The 23,311-nt window shown below is 42.6% G+C and overlaps 1 protein-coding gene across 1 annotated transcript in view; it reads left to right on the top strand.

Moving 5' to 3' along the window:
* CACNA2D3 (calcium voltage-gated channel auxiliary subunit alpha2delta 3) overlaps positions 1 to 23,311 on the top strand; it is a 636,447-nt gene that overhangs the window by 179,763 nt on the left and 433,373 nt on the right. Inside the window, exon 4 of the mRNA XM_069967934.1 lies at positions 19,068 to 19,127. Within this exon, the coding sequence (XP_069824035.1) occupies positions 19,068 to 19,127 (60 nt within the window). The remainder of the gene's footprint in view (positions 1 to 19,067; positions 19,128 to 23,311) is intronic.

Genomic DNA, 23,311 nt, shown 5'->3' with positions numbered 1-23,311 from the left:
GAGTACCAATCATTTTTATATTTCCTTGCACATCTTATTGAGTGACTAACATTAAAACATTGCAAATACAATTACATGTCGAGCGCTTTACACTGCCTGTAAAATACACAGAAAGTCTTGATAATTTATACCATAAAACACTGTTATGATTGCATTGTTAATAATAGTTGTAATTATAGAACACTCTCTTGGGAGCAACCTACATAAAATCAAGTGATATTATGTTCCTTGTAACCTTCAAGCTGCATGGTCCTGGGAGTTTATTTAGTTATAGCTGAGGCTATTGTGATTCTAATCTATGGACTGTGGGTCTTAACATATGGCAAAATTATTTAGTGTCAAAACAAAGTTCTATAGTACTGACAAGGGTTTTTAATTAAGTATAATTTACACTTCACTCCTAATACATACCTTATACAGAATGGCATCTCTCCTACTGAGAACCCCCTTTCTCCTGTGCTATACCACCACCACTGTAAAGTGTAGTTATCATTAACATATTTATGACATGGTGTAAATAGGATTATAGAAATTAATTTACCCATATAATGTGATAGTGGTTGGATGTCTCTACAGGAGACAAACTGAAGGCAGTTTCCATCACCACTGGGCTTCCTCTAGTGGTGAATATATAGGATACCATTTAGGAATTAGGCTGGACACTAGAGATGAGCGAACGGAACCTGCCGAACTCAGATTCGTTTTGAAATTTGCCAAAAATTTGGTTTGCTACCAAACCGGACCTTCCTGCAAAGGTCAGAGGGGTGTGGCCAGAAGGCGCCACTCATGTAAAAATAATAATTAAAAAAATAAACATATTCTCACCTGTCCGCGGTCCCCCGGTATCTCCTGGTGGCTCTCTGGGCCCATCCCGCCGTCTTCTGGAATAAAGATCCACTCAGCCAATCACAGGCTGAGTAGGACATGGCTCAGTGGGCTGTCACTCTTGTCTCTAGGCCACGGTGCTGTCCCACCCTAATCAACCTGTGATTGGCTGAGTGGGCTGTCACTCCAAACATGATCCCAAATGCCAAAAAACTCCAGGCACAGCTGACAAATACAGAAACGGAACAAGGATTCAAGGAAGAGTCTGTTTAATTTGCCAATGCAGAACCACCTATGCATATCTACATATATCTAGTACTATGGCCAACTAATAGATAACTTAAAGACCGGCCAACACACTATCCTGATCTCCCTTGATGACCTTCAGAAAAAAGGAGCTAGTGAATAGCTGCCTGGCAGCAACTGGAAATGCCGGGGTCTGGTTACATACTGCCCCTGCTCATGTCCATATCGGTGTTTGCATATAACTATACACATGATGAAGCTGATGGTGGCACACAATAATTTATATTTGTATCTATGCTGAATACAGGATTGGGCCTACATATATATCCTTCTACCCTGATGATGTCACAAGACTGTGACAGAAACACGTTAGAAGGATACAATTACATGACACAATTACCCTGTGTAGCGGTTTGCCCCCATTCTACTTGTGCGATTGCTTGGTGATTGTGACATACCTATCCATGGTTAATCGGTTTGCTGTAAAGTCCGGTAAAATGATTCGTAAAGTATAAAAAATAAAGATTTTTTTTAATAACATCCCAACAGTTAGATGATCACTGATTAGCTCATTATCCCCTATCTCAGAATGATTTCTCATTATGGGATAGCCCCTTTAAAGCAGTGTTCTGGAACTAAAATATAATGGCTTCTACAGTATGTAAGATAACCTATTCATCTCATATTGGTACTAGACTGACCCTTATTACTGCCGAATAGCTGCTTGGAGGGGTTGTGACACAAGTTCTGCAGTGTGTTCATCTACTACTATGCACTTCTCTATACATTCAGATATCCAAGTCAAGATATAAAGATGCACCCAAAAGGATGATGGTTGACCTCAGGGAGATCAACCAAAACACTGTGGAGACATCATCACATGTTTCTCAACAGCAGCAAATTTCCCCGTGGGAAACCAAGTCCTCACATTTTTGACTGTGGCTTGTTGGAAGTTGGTTTCCTTGACTGGAGACCCCCCTTGGCTTGGTTGTTCCTTCTTGATAGAAGGATCTGGCTAGCTCACTGACGTTGAGAAACACATGATGTTGTCTCCACAGTATTTTCTTATATAAGATATAAAGATGCGGCACAAATTACTTTATCCCATTGTAATGGACTGTTTTGCACATAAACACATCTCCGCTTCTTCTTGGGAAGTGCACATGTGTCAGTGCGCAAAACAGTCTGCTGCCCCTTGAGTCTCCTTCCCGCAACGGTAGTGGTGGAATAGTGGTGTTCGTGCTGAACAGTGAGTGCTTTGTCTTTATATCTTGACTTAGATACATGGATCTTTCTGTGCTGAGCACCACATGAGTGAGTTGAACTGCAGTAAAGTAACCTTTTTCTTTGCCATGAATCAGACTGGAGTGAGTAGCATACAGCAAGCCTGAGGGAGTAGTGCCAAGGTAAGACATGTGAAAAGTTTTGACCTGTCCGGGTCTGAGTGTTCAGACCTGTACCAAGAACAAGCCGGGAGAAGACAACATGACAGAGCGGTGCATACCCTGCTCTGTGTCAATGAAAGAGTCGGGCTCCATACGCTTAAATTAGGGGCCCAACTCATCATGTGAAACAGAGCCGAGAGAGGATCCAACTTAGAGCTTGTTCTGATCAGTACGGGTCTGGACATAGGGACACCTTAAATCAGAAAACGAAAGAGAAAAGTACAACACCTACAATACCTCTATAAACTTCTGATTTGCTAAATTTGCTATTTAGAAAAAAACATTCTGTTTAATGCTGTAGTACGCCCATAGTAACATAATCTAGGCTATATACATACTGTAATATTGACATTCTGCTTGTCCAGTTATCTACATCAGACCAAACAGGCCAAAATCTCTCTATGTTATAGAGTCAGTGACAAACCTACAAATGAGCATTTGCTCGATCATCAGCTTATCGGCATGTCTTAACTCATGATCTCTCAATTCAGACATGCTGAAAAATAATTGGCTGTCAGCAGCACATCTCCCGACATAATGGGGGGTGTTTAACTGACGGCTGAGTAAAGAAAAGGGCCACAGGTGAACAATCTAATGAGGTTTCAAACAGACCTGGCCGCTCGATTACTGAATCCAAGCAGCATCAGTAATGGAGCATTTATTAACAAGATAACTTTGTCTTTAAGAGTAACTTTTATAGGAAACAAAATCATTTATCAGTATGTTCTTTAGAGTATTTAAGAAAACTGGAGTACCTAAAGAAGCTTGTACACATAAAAAAAAAGTTAATTCAAATTTTTAAAAACTGATATATAATAATTTTAGTTGGAGTTATTAATGGATATGACTGGTCTTGCAACCATTTTACAGTTCTGTTTCATTGAATCACTTATATTGCACTGACACTGAAACACTTGATGCTACATTCACTGGAAACAGTCAATATGTCAGCCGAATACCAGTATAGGTAACCCGAGTCCCTTTAGGGCAGTGAGACTGTTTATTTTTTTCTACATTAGATTGCAAATGACCAAAGCAAACTGTACAGGTATTGAAAAGCCTTCAGAATTATCAATGCATCTCTGAAATACTACAGTACATAGGCAATAATGTGTGATTAGTGCAATGTTGTAACTAATATGTTTTATTAACCGTATAAACTGCTATTTTTTTACAGAGCTGAATATAACTTTTTTTTTATGATATCTTATATTAAAGGCTTTATAATACTGATGGCCTATTCACAGGATTAGCCATTAGTGCCTGATCAATGGGATGCCAACACGTCAGCCTATCATCTGTTCTGGATACTCTTGTGAATTGTACCATAAGTCCTGGTCATTCTATTACATAATGGTTCCACAGGTTAGTGCAGCTCAGTTCCTGTTCAATGGATAGGTTATCGATATCTAGAACAGTATATATCAGTAGTCCATGTCCAGAATGATTACTTTTAATAAACACATTCTACTCTCTATGTGCTAAGACTCATAGAAGAAAAGGACTCTTAATTGGAATTTTGCTTGTAAACCTCACTCAATTCTCCATGTCTTTGATGGAAATGGACTTTTCCTATCAGCTATCATTTGCAGTCAGCTTCTCCAGAGCTAATAACATTTAGCTTCAATTTACACCCGTATTTTCACTCTCTGTTAACTCTGTCTTGTTGCCCCTGAAGCGGTTTATAATAAAACATGTCACGCTTCGGTAAGTCATGCAGATCACATTTTCTACGGCTCATTAATTTACATGTGCTTGATCCTTGTATTTCATTTTTTAAATGTAACCTTTTTATGCAGTTTTTTTTTTTTAATTAAAAATGATGATGAGGCTTTTCTTCACAACAAGGTAGAAGGATACAACTGGGTTCAAACATGGCGGCTGCCGTGCGGTGGAAACCGTGTTGACACGCAGGTCACTGAGTCACATTGACTTCATCTAAAAGTAGCTTGATTGTTAATGGTGATGCAGTATTGCAGCTAAGCAGCATTTTTACCCATAATACCCTGTGGGTATTAACTTCTAAGCAGCTTTTATCTACTGTCAGGGTACAAACGCATATAATGTATCCGCAGCAGATTTCTCGCTGCAGATACTTACTCATTCACTTCAGTAGGCTGACATACTCGCAGCAGGATCGTCATCCCGCTGCGAGGATGTCAAACTCAGCGTCATTAATTCCCGCTGCCCGGGAACATACTGTACCGGGTCCCCGCTCCGGCTTGCTTCAGGGGTTTAGTCTCCCGGCGGTCAGCCTATCAGTGCGCTGCAGCGGGGCAGTTCTATTGAAGTAAATGGACAAAATTGTAATGCCACATGCATCCTGAGGACAGGGGTGGTGCTGTTTTTCTAATCCTGGAGAACCCTTTTGGGCAAACAGCTAGCTCTCCTGATCTCTCAGTACACATGAATGTTCAGAAGGGCCAAACATTTTATGGTTGTCTATAGAAAGAGGAAGGGTAAACTGCTGCCAGACAGCTTTGGCATCAGCTTTTCTCTCCAAAACCAAAAGAATTGGGTTGTCCATTAGAGATGAGCGAACCGGCCGAGGTTCGGGTTTTTATGAACCGTAACTCTCGGCTTCTGATTCCCACTGTCTGCCCGTTTCGTGGAGAGGGTGGATACAGCCTGAGGACCGCCTTGAAAACTGGGATACAGCCTATGGCTATGGCTGTATCCCAGTTTTCCAGGTGGTCCTAAGGCTGTATCCACCCTCTCCATGGAGCGGGCAGACAGCGGGAATCAGAAGCCGAGAGGTCAGGTTCATACGAACTCGAAGCTCGCCAGTTCGCTCATCTCTATTGTCCATATCCAACATGCATGATCTTTCTGTCCCCTGATATCATGTTAGGGAGAATACGCATACCTTTTAGAGTGTTTGCTGAACCTGCTGAAGTCGTGTATTTAGCCTTTATCATGTAAAGTCAGTTGACGTTTCCCTGCACAACCAAGCCTTGTGCAGCCAGCAATGATGGGCAATATACTCGTTCATGCAGCTACTTACTAAGGATGATTGATCCTTTAAAGGGGACCAATTAGCACATTTCTGTATTTGTTCTGTATTTGTTCCTCCATATTGTATACATCCCTCCTCTGAAATAAAGCCCCCTTTACTGTATACCTCTTCCCTCTGTAATTTTCCCCTATACTGTATACATCCCCCTATGCAGTAAAGCACCCTATACTGTATACCTCCCTCCCCCTCTGTAGTTGTTCCCCCATACTGTATAGATCCCCCCTCTGCAGGAAATTCCCATACTTCATGGGCATCTTCTTACCACTCCTGCAGCTTGTTTTGAGCAGGTGGGGGTGGAGCATATCAAGTCTGGCACTGATTGGCTGATACTCAGCCAACTAGTGTCATGGATCTGATCAGCTGACTGTAACTAGGGTTTTTATTTGGAGTAGGAATTATATTTCAAGCCTAATCCAAAAAACCTTGCAAAATGAAGTTAGGTTTTATTTTCAGAGAAACCTTATAGTATCTAGCCTATCCCCGGCCACATGTACCTATTCATTCATACATTCTTTTGATAGTATATGCAATAACAACTTTTTAATCTTCCCCTAGATGGGACATACTGTACAATAGCACATAAAATCCTAACATCTTCCGCTCTGTATTTGGGGTTATTTCCTTAAGTTAAATTATTAATTTGAAAGAGGGCTTTCATATTCATAGTGATAAACACGTTTGATCTTGTAGTCTGTGAATCACAATGAAAGCTGGCGCTCTTTGAGAATGTTACTAGCCTTTCCTTTTAGCCTGGGACTCACTCTTAATAGTGTACGAGAGTTGCTTCAACCTTCCTAAATGAGACACTGATTAGCTCCGACAGCTGTCAGGGATAATCTCAACCTGTCACCCCACTCAGCAGTCAAAACAGCAATTTACAATATTTTATTCATCTCTGATTCATGAAGAAGATCAGCGTTCGGTATCAGCCTAATTTTGTTAAGTTAAAATCATGATCTAACCGCAAAGTTCAGAACTTCTAATAGCAGCGGTAGGTGTGAGGGGAAGACTGGCTGACATGTTAATTGTCAGATTAAGATATTGGTTTAAGCATTTACTTATCACTTATTCAAACCTACGAGGCTCTACCGCTGAAGGTCACTCGCTAGGTCCGGGAAATAATCACAGACAATGTGGACAGATTAATATTGGATAAAACATGTATTTCAACCCAAAAAGAGCTTAGCTCTAATGCCAAGATATAGGAAACCTCAAATATAAAAGTAGAAAGAAGTATAACTGAAAAGTATATAGAAACATTAGCATCGTAAAAGGTCAAATTTACTGGATTGGAGCATTTGGTCCCCAAGATTTAGCCCAGGTATATAGATTGAGTATGCTATTCAAAGCCTCATCAGATCTATCCAGGCTCACTGGTTTTAGGCTGAGGGTGTATCCATAGGGAGTTTGTATTGGACAGTTGCCCTGGTGTCCTAAAGTGAATCTGTAACCTCCCGACCGCTTACCAAGCTGATGGCACCTCTGAATAATTATCAATGAAAGCATTCAAGACATTCATTTGTTGCCTGTGTCTGTGTTTTAATTTTCATAAAAATAATATAAATTTTTAGGCTATGCATAATGTAGATAATGCGGGGCCTATTATTCCCTGGGCCCTAGAATTGCAACACCTCGCAGTGCTGTATTCAGAGTGTATGTGGCTAATTATGGCAGGCATACAGACCCAGAGAATAATAGACTCCTCCTCTTTGACATCATTGACAGCCAAAATAATTTTTTTTTTCTTTTTTTTTTCAAATGAAAATAGGAACGCAGATTCAGGAAACAAAGATATGTTCTGAATGCTTTCATTTCTATCTATCCGTCTGTGCCATCCGCTCAGTAGGCAGTCAGAGGGTCACAGATTCACTTTAAGGTGGCCCTACACTTTTGTTAACTGTCGACCACTTGATCGTTCGACTGATAGTTTTCTCTCCTGTCATCCCCATACACATGAACATTCGGCACGGCCAAGTGTTCCTGTGCTTTCTAATAGGGAGAGGTAAGCCACAGCCAGATTTCTCTGGCAGCAGAATAACTCTCTGACATCTCCGCCCACATCAAATGTTGTGGAGTCTTGGGAGAGCCCCTTACGGCTTGCAACAGGTTTGGCCAACAGAAGTATAAAGTGTATGGGGACCTAGTGTGGGTCCAATGTCCTCCCTACCACCAAGAAGAGAACAGTTTTCCGAAGGGATCTTCTTACAGGTGGTGCACAAGAAAAGTTTCATCTTTGGTGTCATGTCAGATGTATGTTTTTATGTATCTGGACATAAATATGCTGGGTCAACCATAGCCTAGAAGATTGTCAACTGTATTAAATGTTTTCCACTTGTGAATAATCTTTCTGATCATACAATAATGGATTTTAAATGGTTTAGAAATGTCCTCATAACTTATTTCCAGTCAAATAGGCAGCAACAATTGCTTCTCTCGGATTATTGCCATTTTTTTTTTTGCTTTGGGATTTTGCTACATAAACCTGAATGCTTCAGACGAACAAAGTGCCAAAACTTCTGTTTTTATAGACGCGGTCACATTTGCTTATGACCAAGGAATGAAGGCCTAGTTTGTTGGTACAGAGTTCAAAAAGGGTGTATTTTCCCATAATGTATATTTTCTATTAATCATGGGCGTTGTTGCTAATTTGAAACAACGGACATGATTGATAGAAAATTTACATTGCAGTGCAGTCAATGGGATCCCAGCTGAAGTGTATACAAATAGTATACACTCTAGCTGGGATCCCTAGCGGCTGTAGTGAAAACTGACATGTCAGTTTAGTGTGGCCGCTATTCATTGAGTCAGTTCACACAATGGAAAGTGCGGCTCCGACTGCACTCTCCATTGTGTACAATGGTGAATTGGGATGCGGGCGCACATGGATGCGCCCGCATCCCAATTCAACATTAGTAACATTCATGCCACCGTTACTGCAGTCCACAGAACTGCCGATGTCATACCTCGTGTGAACCCGGCCTTAAAGGAGAAGTCCGTCCATTTTTAAAATCCGGCAGGGGCAGAGGGAATTTGATCAGGAGTAGGAACTTACCTCTCCCTGTGCCTGCGGTGAGCAGCAGGTCCCGCCCCGAGATTCCTGCTGGAAGGTATTTTCCCCCGAGTTGTTATGACATCATGTGTCGGGGGGGGAAATGCCTGTCCCGGCTAATGGACAGGCCGCTCAGCCAATCAGTGACTTAAGTGGCATCCCACCCCAGTCACTGACTAGCTGAGCAGACAGTCCATCAACGGGGTCATGACATGTCAGCGCCAAAGATCCCAGAGCCCAGCAGGGGTCCCCAGACCAGTCCCGCCGCTGACTGCGAGCATGGGGAGAGGTAAATTCCTACTCTTGATCCAATTCCCCCCTGCCCCTGTCGGCTCCCAGATTTTAAAAATGGCCTGCACCTTTAATGCATCAAGTTGTGAAATTTTAAATGATGTTAGGTCACAATTACGGTCTAGCCTATGTAAACAATTTGCCAGATAGGGAAGCCACTGGGAACAACATCTGTCAGGAGTGCAGTTTCTGTACAGAGTGCAAAATCTGCTAGTGTTATATATCGGCATACAATAGTACAGGTTTATTAACTTTTAGAAACCTCCACTTCCGACAGTGAGCGGCATCGATGATTTTCCATCCACAGTTGAACAAACACATAATCCAGCAATGTCAAGAGGCCTGTGTGACCTTTTACTTGGTTTCTTTTAACTTAGTTGGGTGCCAAGCTGTTTAATGAGGATTTTGTTAGCTGTAAATAGAGTGTGGTTTTAATTGATATCATAGTTGTTTGAAGAGCTCATCCCAGTAGAGATAGTTTTTCCCCTTTTTTAAATTCTGTTTTCCGTACTGTTTAATTTACTGGAACAAATAAGATGCTGCACATTTGCGTTCTGTGGATTGGAATTAAAGAGAAAATTCCCTTCCTAAGTAACTGAACATCCGAGACAACACGAGGTTCACAGGGAGCCGCGTTTGCTGTGACCTAATTATGTGAATGGAATTTTGCTTAAGCAAACAGATGTAATCCTTTGTCTTTAAAGCATTAATATTCTCTGTGTCTTTGGCGATACAGCGGAACAATGCCCATGGGCTAGTACACGTTCCCTAGAAGGTGCTTCTCACCTATATAGCAAGGTACCCTTTTATTTTTTTTCCAGCTGAACCAGTATTTATAAAGATTTTTTGGGGGTCAAATTACATCTATTGTACATGGTCTTTGCAAAGTCAGTATTTTCAGTATTGTGTTGGGCCTATGGGATATGTCATTTTATCTGATAAAAACTTCTAGATTGCATTAACCTGATTCGGCATTTGGTGGAAGTAATGGTGGTGGTGTAGGGGGGGGGGGGCATTGATAAACTGACCTGGGCCTACAGCACATAGCAGGTTCCAGGATTATGTGATGTTTTTTATCTAATCCCATTGCAAATATTTCAACCCGATGGTGGTGGTTTCTCTTTAAGGGCTTTTGTAAACACAATGCTTCCTATTAGTGATGTACTGTACATGCTTTATTGCTGCATTTATATCATTTACTCAGTCGCTCGGCCTGGAAGTGTTCTCTCTGCCTGCTATTTATGCCACATTTTCAGTGGTATTTATCCAAATGTGTAATTATAGCCATTAGACATTAGAGCACATCACCTCTTGATAAATGGAAAGCGGTAACTTGTTTTCCAGTAGCAGCTCGCGAGCGTGTCTTAGCTCCATAACAACAAATAGTCGATGATTAATCCCATTTTCTCGCCCTTGCCTTCCAATTTCCCATGTTTTCTACAATTTTCATAGTTTGCCCCCTGTGAGTTACTAATGCACAAATACATAATAGTAATGTGCTACTGCCTGATATGAAAACATTTTGATCTTTTGTAGAAATACATTAGTGGGCCCAGGGCGAGGATTACATTAGTGAGTCCCCCCCACCAAGTCCCTTGGCAAAACATTTTTATAAAACAAGGGTAGGCTAGGTCATGGTTACTTTTTAGCTTTGAGTCATTTTAGTTATAAGTTTATTTTTTCTTTTGGGCATTTAAAGCCTGGACACCAGCGTCAAAGATCAACAAAGGTTTACTACCTACACTGATGCCATGTCTCTCGCTTCAGTGAGAGTCCACAAAAGGTGGAAACAGCTAAGCATGCTCACTCTGTTTTTGTATCCCCCATAAGTTGCAGCAGTAAGCATGCTCACAGCATTTTTGTAGCACTGCACTGTATAATGTTAGTAAATGTGAATGTGTTATTACCATTTACATTTTTTTTTACCAAGATGGTAGCCATTTTTGTCATTGGAATAGGTGACATCACTCAGTGCAGCCATTTGTCTTTGTAAATGAAGCACACTTTGGTTTTCTTGATAGATGTTCACTTGATTTAGCCTGGAATTATCAAGTCCTATTAGTACTGCTTAGTGGGTGGTTTTACCACCGGGATTCCAACTGATCCTGAAAATAGAAACAAATGTCTCCAGAATGATTGGTGTGTTACCCAAATGTGTGGTTGGCTCAATTCTTTCTCTATGGGGTTTATGAACATTGCTGAGTGCTGTGTTTGGAAATATTCAGAAATTACTTTAGAGGAAAAAATGAAGCTCTGGCCACTAGAGGTGAGTGCAACTCAAGCATGCTCAAGTCCAAGTCGGCATTTGAATACCGGTGGCTGAAGAAGCTCGATGCAGACCTAGAGAGTCCTGAAATCCATAGGCTGTATCCACATTTTCCCAGACTCCTTAGGGCTGTATCCAACTTGATCATGCTTAAGTTGCACTCATCTCTACTGGCATCACATGCGCACTGCATACCATTTATTCTGGATACTGGTTAATCCCCCTAATGAGCGGCTTTCTATACTGTATTCTTTGTATAAGGGTTAACATTTTTTGAGCATTTTGTGATGGAAATATGCCTTTATGGAAATCTGTTACTTTTCTTTTAAATTCAATGGATATGGTTAATGTTATGCTTACATACCTATATGGGCTTATCTAGTAATCCTTAATATGGAAACATTGGGGCAGTTTTACTATTGCAAATGGGGCCAAATTTTGGTGTAATTTGTGATTACAAGGCTTAGTAACAGTTTTAGACACCTTCTGTAATTCACTTGACAAGAGGGTGGGACTTAGTAAAAGGGGTGTGGCTTGAGATGTAACTTGGCACTTTTGCTGTCCGTTTAACGAATCATTTTTAAAATGTTTACCTAAGCATACAGAAAAAAACAGGTTAGACATGTTTTTACGTATAATACAAATTTGTAAAAAAAATGATCTGTTCTGATACTTTTTTTTTTTTATACTGTAAGTCAATAGAAATCGGATCCTGACGGATGGCATTTAACTGCATTTGTTTTTACCATCCATTTTTGCATCCGATTTTTCAAGGTAAAAACAAAGCAAAAACACAATGTGAACCTAGTCCAACATTTTTTATTAAATCTAGTTGTTATGTGCCTCATTGTTTGTGTAATAGGGCATAGTATATTGTGTCATAGGGCATAGTATATTGTGTCATTTCACGCGTAACTGCATAAAATTACATGACATTTGCATGGAAAAAATGTGTGGAAAAACATGCTTGAAAAAAAAGAATGCCACAAACACAATGTCCTTTTTTGGGGTGTTTTTTTTAGACAGACGTCATTTTGTGATAAATAACGTTGGTTATTTCAAAATATCCAAATCTCAAACGGCCCAAAAAAACGGTCGGGTGGTCGTAGCCCAAAAATAACAAAATAATTTAGAGGATTAGAGGTTTATTTTTCCTTGAAATACAAGCTTATTTCTGAATCTCAAAATACAATGTGTAAACTGCCTCGTCTCTTTAGACTATCTAATAATCTGCACTATTACTTGTAATTGTAGCAATATACACTCATCTAATGTAATATAATGTTTAGGAGTATACTGAAAAGATCATAATTTTCAACCAGAAAAAAAAATCTATATAGTGGGTCATTTAAAATGAACACATATAGTTTATTTGCCGACACAGAGACAGCTAAAACAGTGCAAACAATGATTTCAAATTTCTTCATTCAAGACCAATATTTTTACAGCTTTTTGTTTCTTTTTGGTTATTTTAATGAATATAGAGACAGGGCATGTCTCATGACTAGAATTTAATTTGGCAATCATAAGAAAATGTGCTATGAAGCAAAAAACACTTGCACACTGTTAGGATCGGGACAGGGAACGCTAGATCAAGTAACACCAGGCAAGCCAGGGACTTTCACAGGCAAGGCATAGTAGACTGGGAAGGATACTTATAGGTCCCAGATTCAAGATTACTGACAGCTGATTGGCAGTGTCAGCTGTCAATCTACAATCAGCTAAACACACGCAACACCTATGCTCCTCAGCCAGTGGAGTGAAACCCTGGCCTCTGCTACAACACAGAATAGCAGAGCCGAGTAGGTAAAATCATGAGAAGCAGTCCAGCTGCTATGGGCGCCGTCGTTGCGCCCCTAGCAACCGGCCTGAGCGGCTATGTATGCTTTGACCGCACGCATCGGCGGTGTCAGGAGCCGAACGCGCGGCCCAAGTCCTAACACACACTCTGTCCTATTAAAGGCATTCTCCAAGCATTCTTTTTTTTGGAGGGATATTGCTGGGGTACAATAGAAAATAATAAACAGCCTATTCTGACCTACCACGTTCTGCAAGGAACCTCCTGCCACTGGGGTCTCTCACTGAACATTGAGACACTGAACATCTAAGACGGACCTGTGTCGGCAGTGACAGCCCATTCAGCCAATTAATGAAGAGGGACAGTGCTGAGGCCAATGACTGGCTGAGTGGGGTGTCAATGCCCAGATGAGTTGATTTCGGAAGTAGCTCCCTGAGCATTCAGCAGGGGACCCAAAGACATTACAGAAGGATGCCCAAAGGAGCCCTGTAGGAGAGAATAGTCTCTTTATTATTTTCTATGCAACCTGATGTCAGGACTGTATCTCTGTGGAGTGTGATGCGCCCCTCGGCTCGCGCTGTGCGGCCGAGAAGGCGCTGATTTCTTGTATTCTGTTTTGTTTTGCAGTGTCTGAACACTACTTAATCTGCTCACTTTGTTTGGTGGACACACCCGACTTCACCTGCTTATTTCTATCTGGCCATGTCCGGGTTAATCTGTTTTGGTTCTGCTGTGACTGACAGGTCATCCTGCCAATGGATTTGTTTTGTTCTCAGGTGTCTGTGCTTGGAGTTCAGGGGGATGGTCCAATTATGTCCTGGACCAGAACCCTGGCCTCCTATATAACTAACCCCAGTCTGTGCACTCTTTTGCTGGTTATTGACTTAGTCTCTGCCTGCTTGTTTCTTCTGTTATTTGCATCTCCTGATCTTTGCCTTGTATCTTTGACCTCCCTTGCTTGCCGCCTGCCCCTGAACATATTGCCTGCACTTTGACTTTGCCTATTGGATTCTGATTTTGTACTTTTGCTGCCCGATTGTTGTGACCCGGACTGTTTACTATTCTTTATTGTGTTTGTTTGTCTGTCTTGTTCTGTGTGCACCTATACCAGTGCAAGGAACGTCATTGTGGTTGTCCACGGCCGCCTAGAGGCAAGTAGGTAGGGACAGTTGGTGGGTTCAGCGTTAGGGCTCACTGCCTTGTCTTGTCCCTGCTGTTCGGTTCCTGATAGAATAACCAGCCCTACTTTTTTTTTCTCTCTCTCTCTCCACCTGGCTATGGACCCTATGATAGCTCTGGTTGAGCAAATGCAACATCTCAACCAGCTTGCTCTGCACCTGGGGCAACGTGTGCAGCAGGTAGAGTCTTTTTAGGGCCAGAATGCTGTGCTATCTGCTTCTGTTCCCCAAGAACCTCCAGTGCAGCTTCCTGAAAGGTTCAAAGGTGATAGAAGGGCCTTTCGAATTTTCAGAGAGGGATGTAAGTTGTTTTTTTAGACTTTGTCCCCGGTCCTCTGGGGATGACAGCCAGAGGGTGGGCATTATTATGTCCCTCTTACAAGGACCTCTGGAGGAGGGGGCCTTTTCTTTGCCTCCTGATGCCACTGAATTATCTTCTGTGGATCAGTTTTTCTCTGCATTGGGATTACTTTATGATGACCCTGACAGGGCAGCAACAGCTGAGAGACAGTTGATGACTTTGAAACAGGGGAAGAGACCGGTGGAAGAGTATTGTTCCAAGTTCTGCCAGTGAAGCATTCCATCTTGGTGGAATGATCCTACGCTTAGATGCAAATTTAAGCAGGGGGTTATCTGATGGCAATAAAGATGCCCGGACAGGGCACTCAGATCCTTCCACCCTTAAGCAGGCCATGAATTTGGGCATTCGCATCGACCGCAGACTCCGTGACAGACATAGGGAGAAAGTAGGGTCTGATCCTTCTAAAATCTCTGTCCCCTGCTCTGTCAAAAATCCTATTGGTATCCCTGATATTCCTGAGGACAAGCCCATGCAGCTGGGACAATTGGACGCCAAGACCAGGCGAGAACACCGCAGACACAACGGTCTATGCTATTACTGTGGTGACAGTGGCCATTACATCAGTTTCTGCCACAAGCGTCCCAAGCGGCAAGAAAACCAGCTCCCAGATCATCGGCGTTCAGGTGACTCAGAGAAAAGTCACTTGGGTGCACAGATAACCTCTGCGAAATAAATATTTCTAGTTCTGATGTACCTGATATTCCTCTATCTGATGTGAATTTATCATGTTCTTCTGCTCATCCTGTCAGAAAGCCTGTTCTCCATGCTATGGACTCTTCTTCTGATGAATGGGAGTCAGATGGAAATTTTCTAAGTGAAGTTGATTCTTGTATTCTGATTTCTTGTATTCTGTTTTGTTTTGCAGTGTCTGAACACTACTTTATCTGCTCACTTTTTTTGGTGGACACACCCGACTTCACCTGCTTATTTCTATCTGGCCATGTTAGGGTTGATCTTTTTTGGTTCTGCTGTGACTGACAGGTCATCCTGCCAGTGGATCTGTTTTGTTCTCAGGTGTCTGTGCTTGGAGTTCAGGGGGATGGTCCAATTATGTCCTGGACCAGAGCCCTGACCTCCTATATAACTAACCCCAGTCTGTGCACTCATTGCTGGTTATTGACTTTGTCTTTGCCTGCTTGTGTCTTCTGTCTATTTGCATCTCCTGATCTTTGTCTTGTATCTTTGACCTCCCTTGCTTACCGCCTGCCCCTGACCATATTACCTGGACTTTGACTTTGCCTATTGGATTCTGATTTTGTACTTTTGCTGCCCGATTGTTGTGATCCTGACACCTAAGTAATATTTAAAAAATATATAAAAGCCCAGAGTACCTCTTTAAGCCCACTCAAAAAGGGGAAAAGTTGCAAACTGTTGTGAAAAATGGGGAGTGTTTAATACTTGGGACTTTAACAAGCCAAAAACTGGTGTACAACCGTTCTTGAGTTCCTCCTGTTGCTCTTATAATGAACATACTATAGCTGTAATGCACAAAGCCTATAAGGTCAATGTTCACTAATTAAATCTCCAGAATTTCCTGTTTCTTTGCCTTCTGTCTGAAATTGGATGCGCCAATCTATAAAAATAATTTTGTTTGTGTGGATAATCTATCCGTTCTGCCAAAGATCCAGCTCACAATCAACTCTCCTATTCCTTTCCTATTACATGAGAAAATTAATTTTATCTCCTGGTTTTACTCTGATTTTCCGCTTCATTGCATTAGATATACAGTAATTATATAAAGGAAAAAACAAAAACATTTTTTGTCTTTTTTTTTGTTTCAGTCAACACTTTACTTGCAGTTTTGCTAAAAACATGGAATACAGGAGTGTGAGGGTCAGCTTGACCTGAAAATTGAAAAGGGGATGGTAGATGAGGTGGTACTTCATGCAGTATTTTTGGCTGGTACCCTACCTTTATATCATATGGTGTACAAATAACTATATCATCTAGCACACATTGCTGAAAAGTTGGCTGAACCCATCACTTTCATTGGGACTAGCCAACCTTATAATGTATAGGGCGACACCATGACAGATGATGTCAGGGGAGAGAAGATTGGATTTTAGTTGCCCAAACCTTTTGTTTTCAGGGAAATAAGTCATGGCCAAAACACTCTCACTCCATTTAGAACACATAAGCATTCTTCTAAGCCATACCCCATGGCTATAAGGGGACTATATAAGAATGTCACCAGAAAAAGACCATCTGGTCCATCTAGTCTGCCCTTATATTATTTCCTTTATTATTATCTTAGGATAGATAAATATAAAGGAAATAATATAAGGGCAGACTATAAGGGGATCAGGTGAGATAGCTGATTTCCGAATTAATTCTCGTCTGGCAGCTATTGGCTTTTTCCCCACTACGTAAAATGACGTCAATATGAGTCATGTTGAGTCCAAAAGAACGTCCATCATTTCGAAGTTTGGCTGCTTCTCAATGGAATGAAGGCTGTTGGTACATTATTCTAGTTCAAGTGGACTAATTGGCTTTTGGGTGTGTCTTTAATAGAAGAGTCTATAAAATTTTATAGTAAATACATTGAAAGGAGAACTGTATGGGAACAACTAATAAATAACGTCCGATGCTTACAAAAGACCAATATAATTGTCATGAACATTATTTAGCATTTGCCTCAAAAGACATCCATCATTTAATACACTGTGTGCAAATGACGTCTGTTATTCCATAGATTTCAGAACAATTCATTGAAATCAATTAAAATGATGCAATAATTGACTTTTTTTTCAAACAAAAAGACTTTTTTTTACTTAGTGTGAACATAGCCATTGACGCTAAGGCTACGTTCATACTACGTAAGTTTCCGGCCGTAGCGCGTTCCGTGAATAAGCGGCCGGAAACTTACGTAGTTTGCGTACAATGGAAAGTATACGATCTACGGGCGCACAGTTCACACTACGTACGAACTTACGCCCGGATCGTATGCGGCGCCGTAAAAAAGGAACCAGACCATTGTTTCGGGACGGAAATGCCGTAACTTACGCCCGTAGCGTAACATGCGGTCCCGTACGTAGTGGTGATTTCTTCATTTTGACAGCTTTTTGTTCCGATCCAAAAGGTTCTGTGGGGTGTCCGGGGCTAGGCGAAGATTTCCAAGTAAAAGACTGCTGTTAGATCGCTACGAAGAGCGCTCGGGAAGCGTAAGTACGCTACGGGCGTAAGTTCGCGGTCCGTACGTATCCGGCCACAACTTGCGTAAAGTCCCGGCCGGAGTTTCATACATATATGTCCGGCTGGGAAAAATATGCGACCGGACATATACGTAGTGTGAACCTAGCCTAAATCTGTATTTTTTGCCATATTTATCTTAGTGGCCATTACCCTCTGCCATGGTATACTAGTTGTAGATCTCCCCTGCAGTGATGGAGCCATCTGTCTGTCAAATGCTAGACCTGCTAGGGTTTCGAAGTAGAACTCCTATGATTGGTAACCAAGTATATGGATAAAAACAGCGGCCGTTCTATGACAATGCCATGCAGTACCAGCCGGATGAACATCACTTCATGTTAATTGGAAAGTGGGCACATTCTGGTGTTCCTGCGCTCTAATTAACCATAGCAAACAATGTAAAGTACGGTACAATGTAAAGTACAAAACAAACGCAGTGGCCACAGTGTGTACGAAGTGTATACACTGCGGCTGTTGTTCCATAGGAAATAATGTTGTTTCAGCTTCTGATGTTGCAATCTCTAACAGCAGCCTTTATTTATTGAAAAAATACAGTGTGTGAACAGGGCCCAAATTTGCAATATCAAGGAAAACAAGGGAAAAGAACAGGGTTAATAGGCAAGATGTTTTATCTCACCATCACAAGTTTAGTTCTTCCTACACTACAAGCGCAGCAACAAAGCTTCAATGATATTAGAGTCACTTAGTAGATATATCATTCTTTCTCTCTTTCATATAAAATATTATACTCTTAACATGGTTAATTATGGAAAGAGAAAATACATCCCTATGAAATAAAGGCAAATATATCAAAAGTAACATCCGCACATTAAGGGAGTTATTGATCCTCATATTCATGTAATAGAGAAATGCAGATTAGTGATGTCCTGCCATTCTCTTCTCATTGATTACAGTGAAATAATGCTGTAATTGTAATTTATAATGATGTTTATAGGCTTTCCATAATCTGTGAGATCGATCCGGAATTTCTATGGCTGCCTTTCATGCTATGGTTCAGACCAGCGACGCTTGTCGAGAGGCTTTAAGGCTGCATTATCGAGATGTCATCATTACCTATTCTTTGTAATCTTCCTTGATGACAGTGATCACAGGGATCAAGATGTTCTGATCTGATGTGATGGACATTGAGGAAAATAATTTCTGAATTCTATAAAAAAAAATTCAGCTACAAAGATGTTGGCATGATTTTAATGTACTTATAGATATTAGCACCATTCGCTTGGGCTCTGCACCACAGGCATCATGGATTGCTGGCTATTAGATTATTATGTGCTTCCCCCATGCATTCAACTCTCTACCCCACTCCCACCATTGGCCTATACCCTATTGGAGTATGACTTTTGTAGCTCCTCACTGACTTTGTTTTTTATTTTCAATTTCAGAGGCTGGTTGAAGCAGCTGAGGAGGCTCACTTGAAGCATGAATTCGATGCTGACCTACAGGTAAGCTAAGCTTTACTAGAAAAAGTAATTGCTTTAGATATATTACAGACAGGGCCGATTCTGGGGTTTCTGCCGCCTGAGGCAAACCTCAGGCGGCCGCCCCCTCACAACCCCCCCCCCCCCGCCGCCGTAACCGAATCACCCGCGCCTGCACCCCCCGCACACCCCCCCCGCCGCCGTAACCGAATCACCCGCGCCTGCACCCCCCGCACCCCCCCCCTGGGCCGGCCCTGCAGCCACTCACCTGTCCTGCAGCAGCCGTCCCGTCCCGCTTACCGCTGTCCCTCGCCGACAGTCAGCAGCTGTCATTGCCGCCAACGCTCACCGCTGTCTCCCGACCCTGCAGCCGCTCACCTGTCCTGCCGCAGCCGTCCCGTCTCACCGCCAACGCTCACCGCTGTTCCTTTCCGCTGTCCCGCGCCGTCAGTCAGCAGCTGTCATCGCCCTCCAGAGAGTCGTGAGTGCCTGGGGTCAGCGGGGGCATCGCGGCCCCCGCTGACCCCGGGCACTCACGACTCGCTGGAGGGCGATGACAGCTGCTGACTGACGGCGCGGGACAGCGGTAAGCGTTGGCTGCGGGACGGGACGGCTGCGGCAGGACAGGTGAGCGGCTGCAGGGCTGCTGTCTGCCGCCCCCTGCAGGGGCGCAGAATCTGCCGCCTGAGGCAGAATACTCATTCCGCCTCATGGCAGAAACGGCCCTGCCTGCAGCCGCTCACCTGTCCTGCTGCAGCCGTCCCGTCCCACCGCCAACGCTCACCGCTGTTCCTTTCTGCGCTCCAGTGCCGTCAGTCAGCAGCTGTCATCGCCCTCCAGAGAGTCGTGAGTGCCTGGGGTCAGCGGGGGGATCGCGCCCCCCGCTGACCCCGGGCACTCACGACTCGCTGGAGGGCGATGACAGCTGCTGACTGACGGCGCGGGACAGCGGTAAGCGTTGGCGGCGGGACGGGACGGCTGCGGCAGGACAGGTGAGCGGCTGCAGGGCTGCTGTCTGCCGCCCCCTGCAGGGGCGCAGAATCTGCCGCCTGAGGCGGAATACTCATTCCGCCTCAAGGCAGAAACGGCCCTGATTACAGAATTAATTTCTATTACAATATTACTATTAACCCCCCTTACCAGAGTATTTGCACATTTAGGCCTTGTTCACACACTGTATAACAGCGGCCGTATGGCTCTTGTCTGTGAAGTTCATCCTGGCAGTACCCGCCGGATGAACATCACTTTAGAATTGGAATGCGGTTACATTCGGGTGTGCCTGCATTCCAAATAACCATAGCAGACAATGTAAAGTGCAGCTGGAGCCGCACCTTACATTGTCTGCACGGTCAATTTTGTGCGGCCGCTATTCATGTCAGTCTTTTATGCGGCCGCATGGAATCCTGGCCAGAGTATATACAGAGTGTATACATTACGGATGGGATTCCGTAGTAAATAAAACTATCGGACACTGTCATTGTTGGAAATCTGCAACAATGTTGTTTAGTAAAATTATATATTGTGTGAACGTGGCCTAAAAGTTTTATTAGTGTAACAATAGAATTGACAAGTAGGTTGTACATCAATGGGTATGGGACACAGCCAAACATGGTACAAGTAATCATTTTATAAACAGATAAAAGGTCAAATCAATATAGACTTGTGTAACCATAATTATGTTATTATAGTTATGTTATAATATAACAGGAGAAAGGAAAGAGGATAGAGAAGAGAAGAGTAGGGGGAAGTATATGGGAACTTATATAGTTAGCTGTGAGCCATGAAGAAAAATCAGGACCATCCATAAATTCTAACCATGTGGTCCAGGTGCTATAGAGTTTCTTATAAAAATGACGATCATTGGCCAATAGTTCCTGCATGCACATAAGATAGTTAATGCCTCAGACCATGTGCTTAAGGGTGGAGATACAAAAGACTTCCAGTAGTGAGGGATTACCAATAGGGCGGCTGTAAGTGCAGTGTCCCGGAACAGAGTTCCTTCTCTTATTGTTTCCTTCAAAGTGTATCCTTATATCTGAGTCAGTCAGTATTTCATTGCCTCCGTTCTGGAAAGCTATGGTCCACTGCAAACTGTGGGTATTGTGTCACCCCTCTCAGTGTTCAGGTCTGCTATTCCATTCATTTCTTGTATGCATTCAGTTATCAGTGCCTAAGGGTATTATGTCGCCTCCCAGTGTTCAAGTATGGTACTTCTCATGTATATTTCACTGTATATGCCTAATGGTGCGATGATGCAATGGCTGGATGTCACGTGACTGCCCCTGCTTCCATGGTAACTCCAATGGCCATCGAGCTTTGGCTGAGGATACCATGTGACTTCCTCTCTGCCTCAGTCTTGTCCTCCACCATCAGGGGGACAGGTTCTGTGTGGGTTCTCTCTCCCCTGTCAGGAGAGAGATACGTGTGCTCTGCTGCTCCAGTTCCACAAGAAGTGTTCCTGGCTGTGTTCTGTTCTCAAGTTCTCAAGATTCTCCTCTATTCTCCAGATGATCTGGTTGCCGTTCTTCAGTCATTCCTCTCATCATCTTCTCTAATCATCAACAGCAAGTATTCATCTCAGTTTCATTCCGCCTAGCATCTCAACTTCAGTATCACTACTACTCCCATCATCCAGCACGCTATCAGCACAGCCTATTGCAGCATCACCCATTACTCTGCCTTATTCAAGATTGCCTTATTCCGGGTTGCATCTGGAGAGACTGTTGCTACTAGTTACCACCGTTACAATAAATGTACAACTACCGTTGTTTCTGAACCTTGGCATTGGTGTAATTATTGGTGCCCTGACTAAGGACAATGAGGAATCGCATGCCTAGTCTCCGCTCGGTTTCCAGCTGCAATCCCTCGTGCCTAAACCGTGACAACCATCTAGCTAGCAGCTGCCCCGGTTCCTGCCCGCAAAAACATCCTCTCAGCGGAGTGGCCCCTAGGGGCCCAGGCATCGCATAAGGAAATGTCATAGAAGACCCTTTTTGAGGTGGAGATCGTGCCAGGAATGATGGAGAGGAGCCCCACCTTTGGAATAATAGGGGTCCGCTGTTAGTGTGGTATGTAGTGTCCACTGTTACAGGGTCTACAAACAGGTGACACAGAGGTAATATCTTACGCAAAAGGGCTGGAGTACAATACCATCTGGTCAGGATCTTGTAATTTTTTTTCTTGAGCATGGCATGCTAATTGTAGTTTATGCATCAGTATAAGCTTAACCAGAGTATTTTTTTTTTTATTTGTTAATTGGTCTCCACAATGGAAAACCCCTTGTCAAATGATAGACACCCCATCGATCTGGTAACCACTGGACTTTTCGGCCATAGAACTCAAAACAAGTAAAATGCGGCTGTGATTGCTTGCCGCCATTCTTAACAGCCAAATCACATCTGTAATGAAGACAGCAAGTCGCGCACAGTAACAGATGAGATTTGCTGGTGTGTGACACATGTCTCCATGTGGCCCTAAACTCAGAAAAATATGGATTCTTGTTCCCTGAAGAACATCACATCTATTCTGTTCTGTTATGTCTGGTATTGCAGCTCAGCTCTATTGTTTCTTTGGAAGCCATATTTTTCTAATCATGGATAATCTAGATTTTTTCCATGATCATAGAAAGAAGATGGACTCATCAAACATCAAACACCAAGTCCTCATCTCCTGGGTGGTTAGGATGTGGTGGTATGAAAAGGGTTTTCTGGGGTTTACTAAAATATTGCTAGGAGGCAGGGATTGAGAGGGTTGGCAAGAAAGGTTACACTCATTCCTCTAGTTGCTGCCATCCAGTGCCACTGCTTCATTGTAACCAATCACTGGCCTCAGCAGTTACCTGCAATAACAATGGAATGTGACTGCTGAGGCTAGTGATTAGCTGCAGTGGTCCAATGCACACAGGCAGCAGTGTCGCTGGATGAATATAGGGGTGAATATAGGTTTTCAGCTTTTTTAAAATTTATCTATCCTCCCCCCCCCCCCAAAAAAAAAAAAATAAAAAAAAAATAAAAATAAAAAAAAAAAAAAAAAATATATATATATATATATATATATATATATATATATATATATATAAAATTTATTTATTTTTTTTGCTGGAAACCCCTTTAACCAGCACCTCTTCCTTTGGCTTGAATCAAACTATTTCTCGGTGTCCCAGAGTGCTGTCCTTTAGACTTTCTTGGATAACTACAAGCTGACAGAAT

This window comes from Dendropsophus ebraccatus, chromosome 4 (genome assembly GCF_027789765.1).
Source record: "Dendropsophus ebraccatus isolate aDenEbr1 chromosome 4, aDenEbr1.pat, whole genome shotgun sequence".
Lineage (NCBI taxonomy): Eukaryota > Metazoa > Chordata > Amphibia > Anura > Hylidae > Dendropsophus > Dendropsophus ebraccatus.
This window is presented reverse-complemented; position numbering and strand designations above follow the sequence as displayed.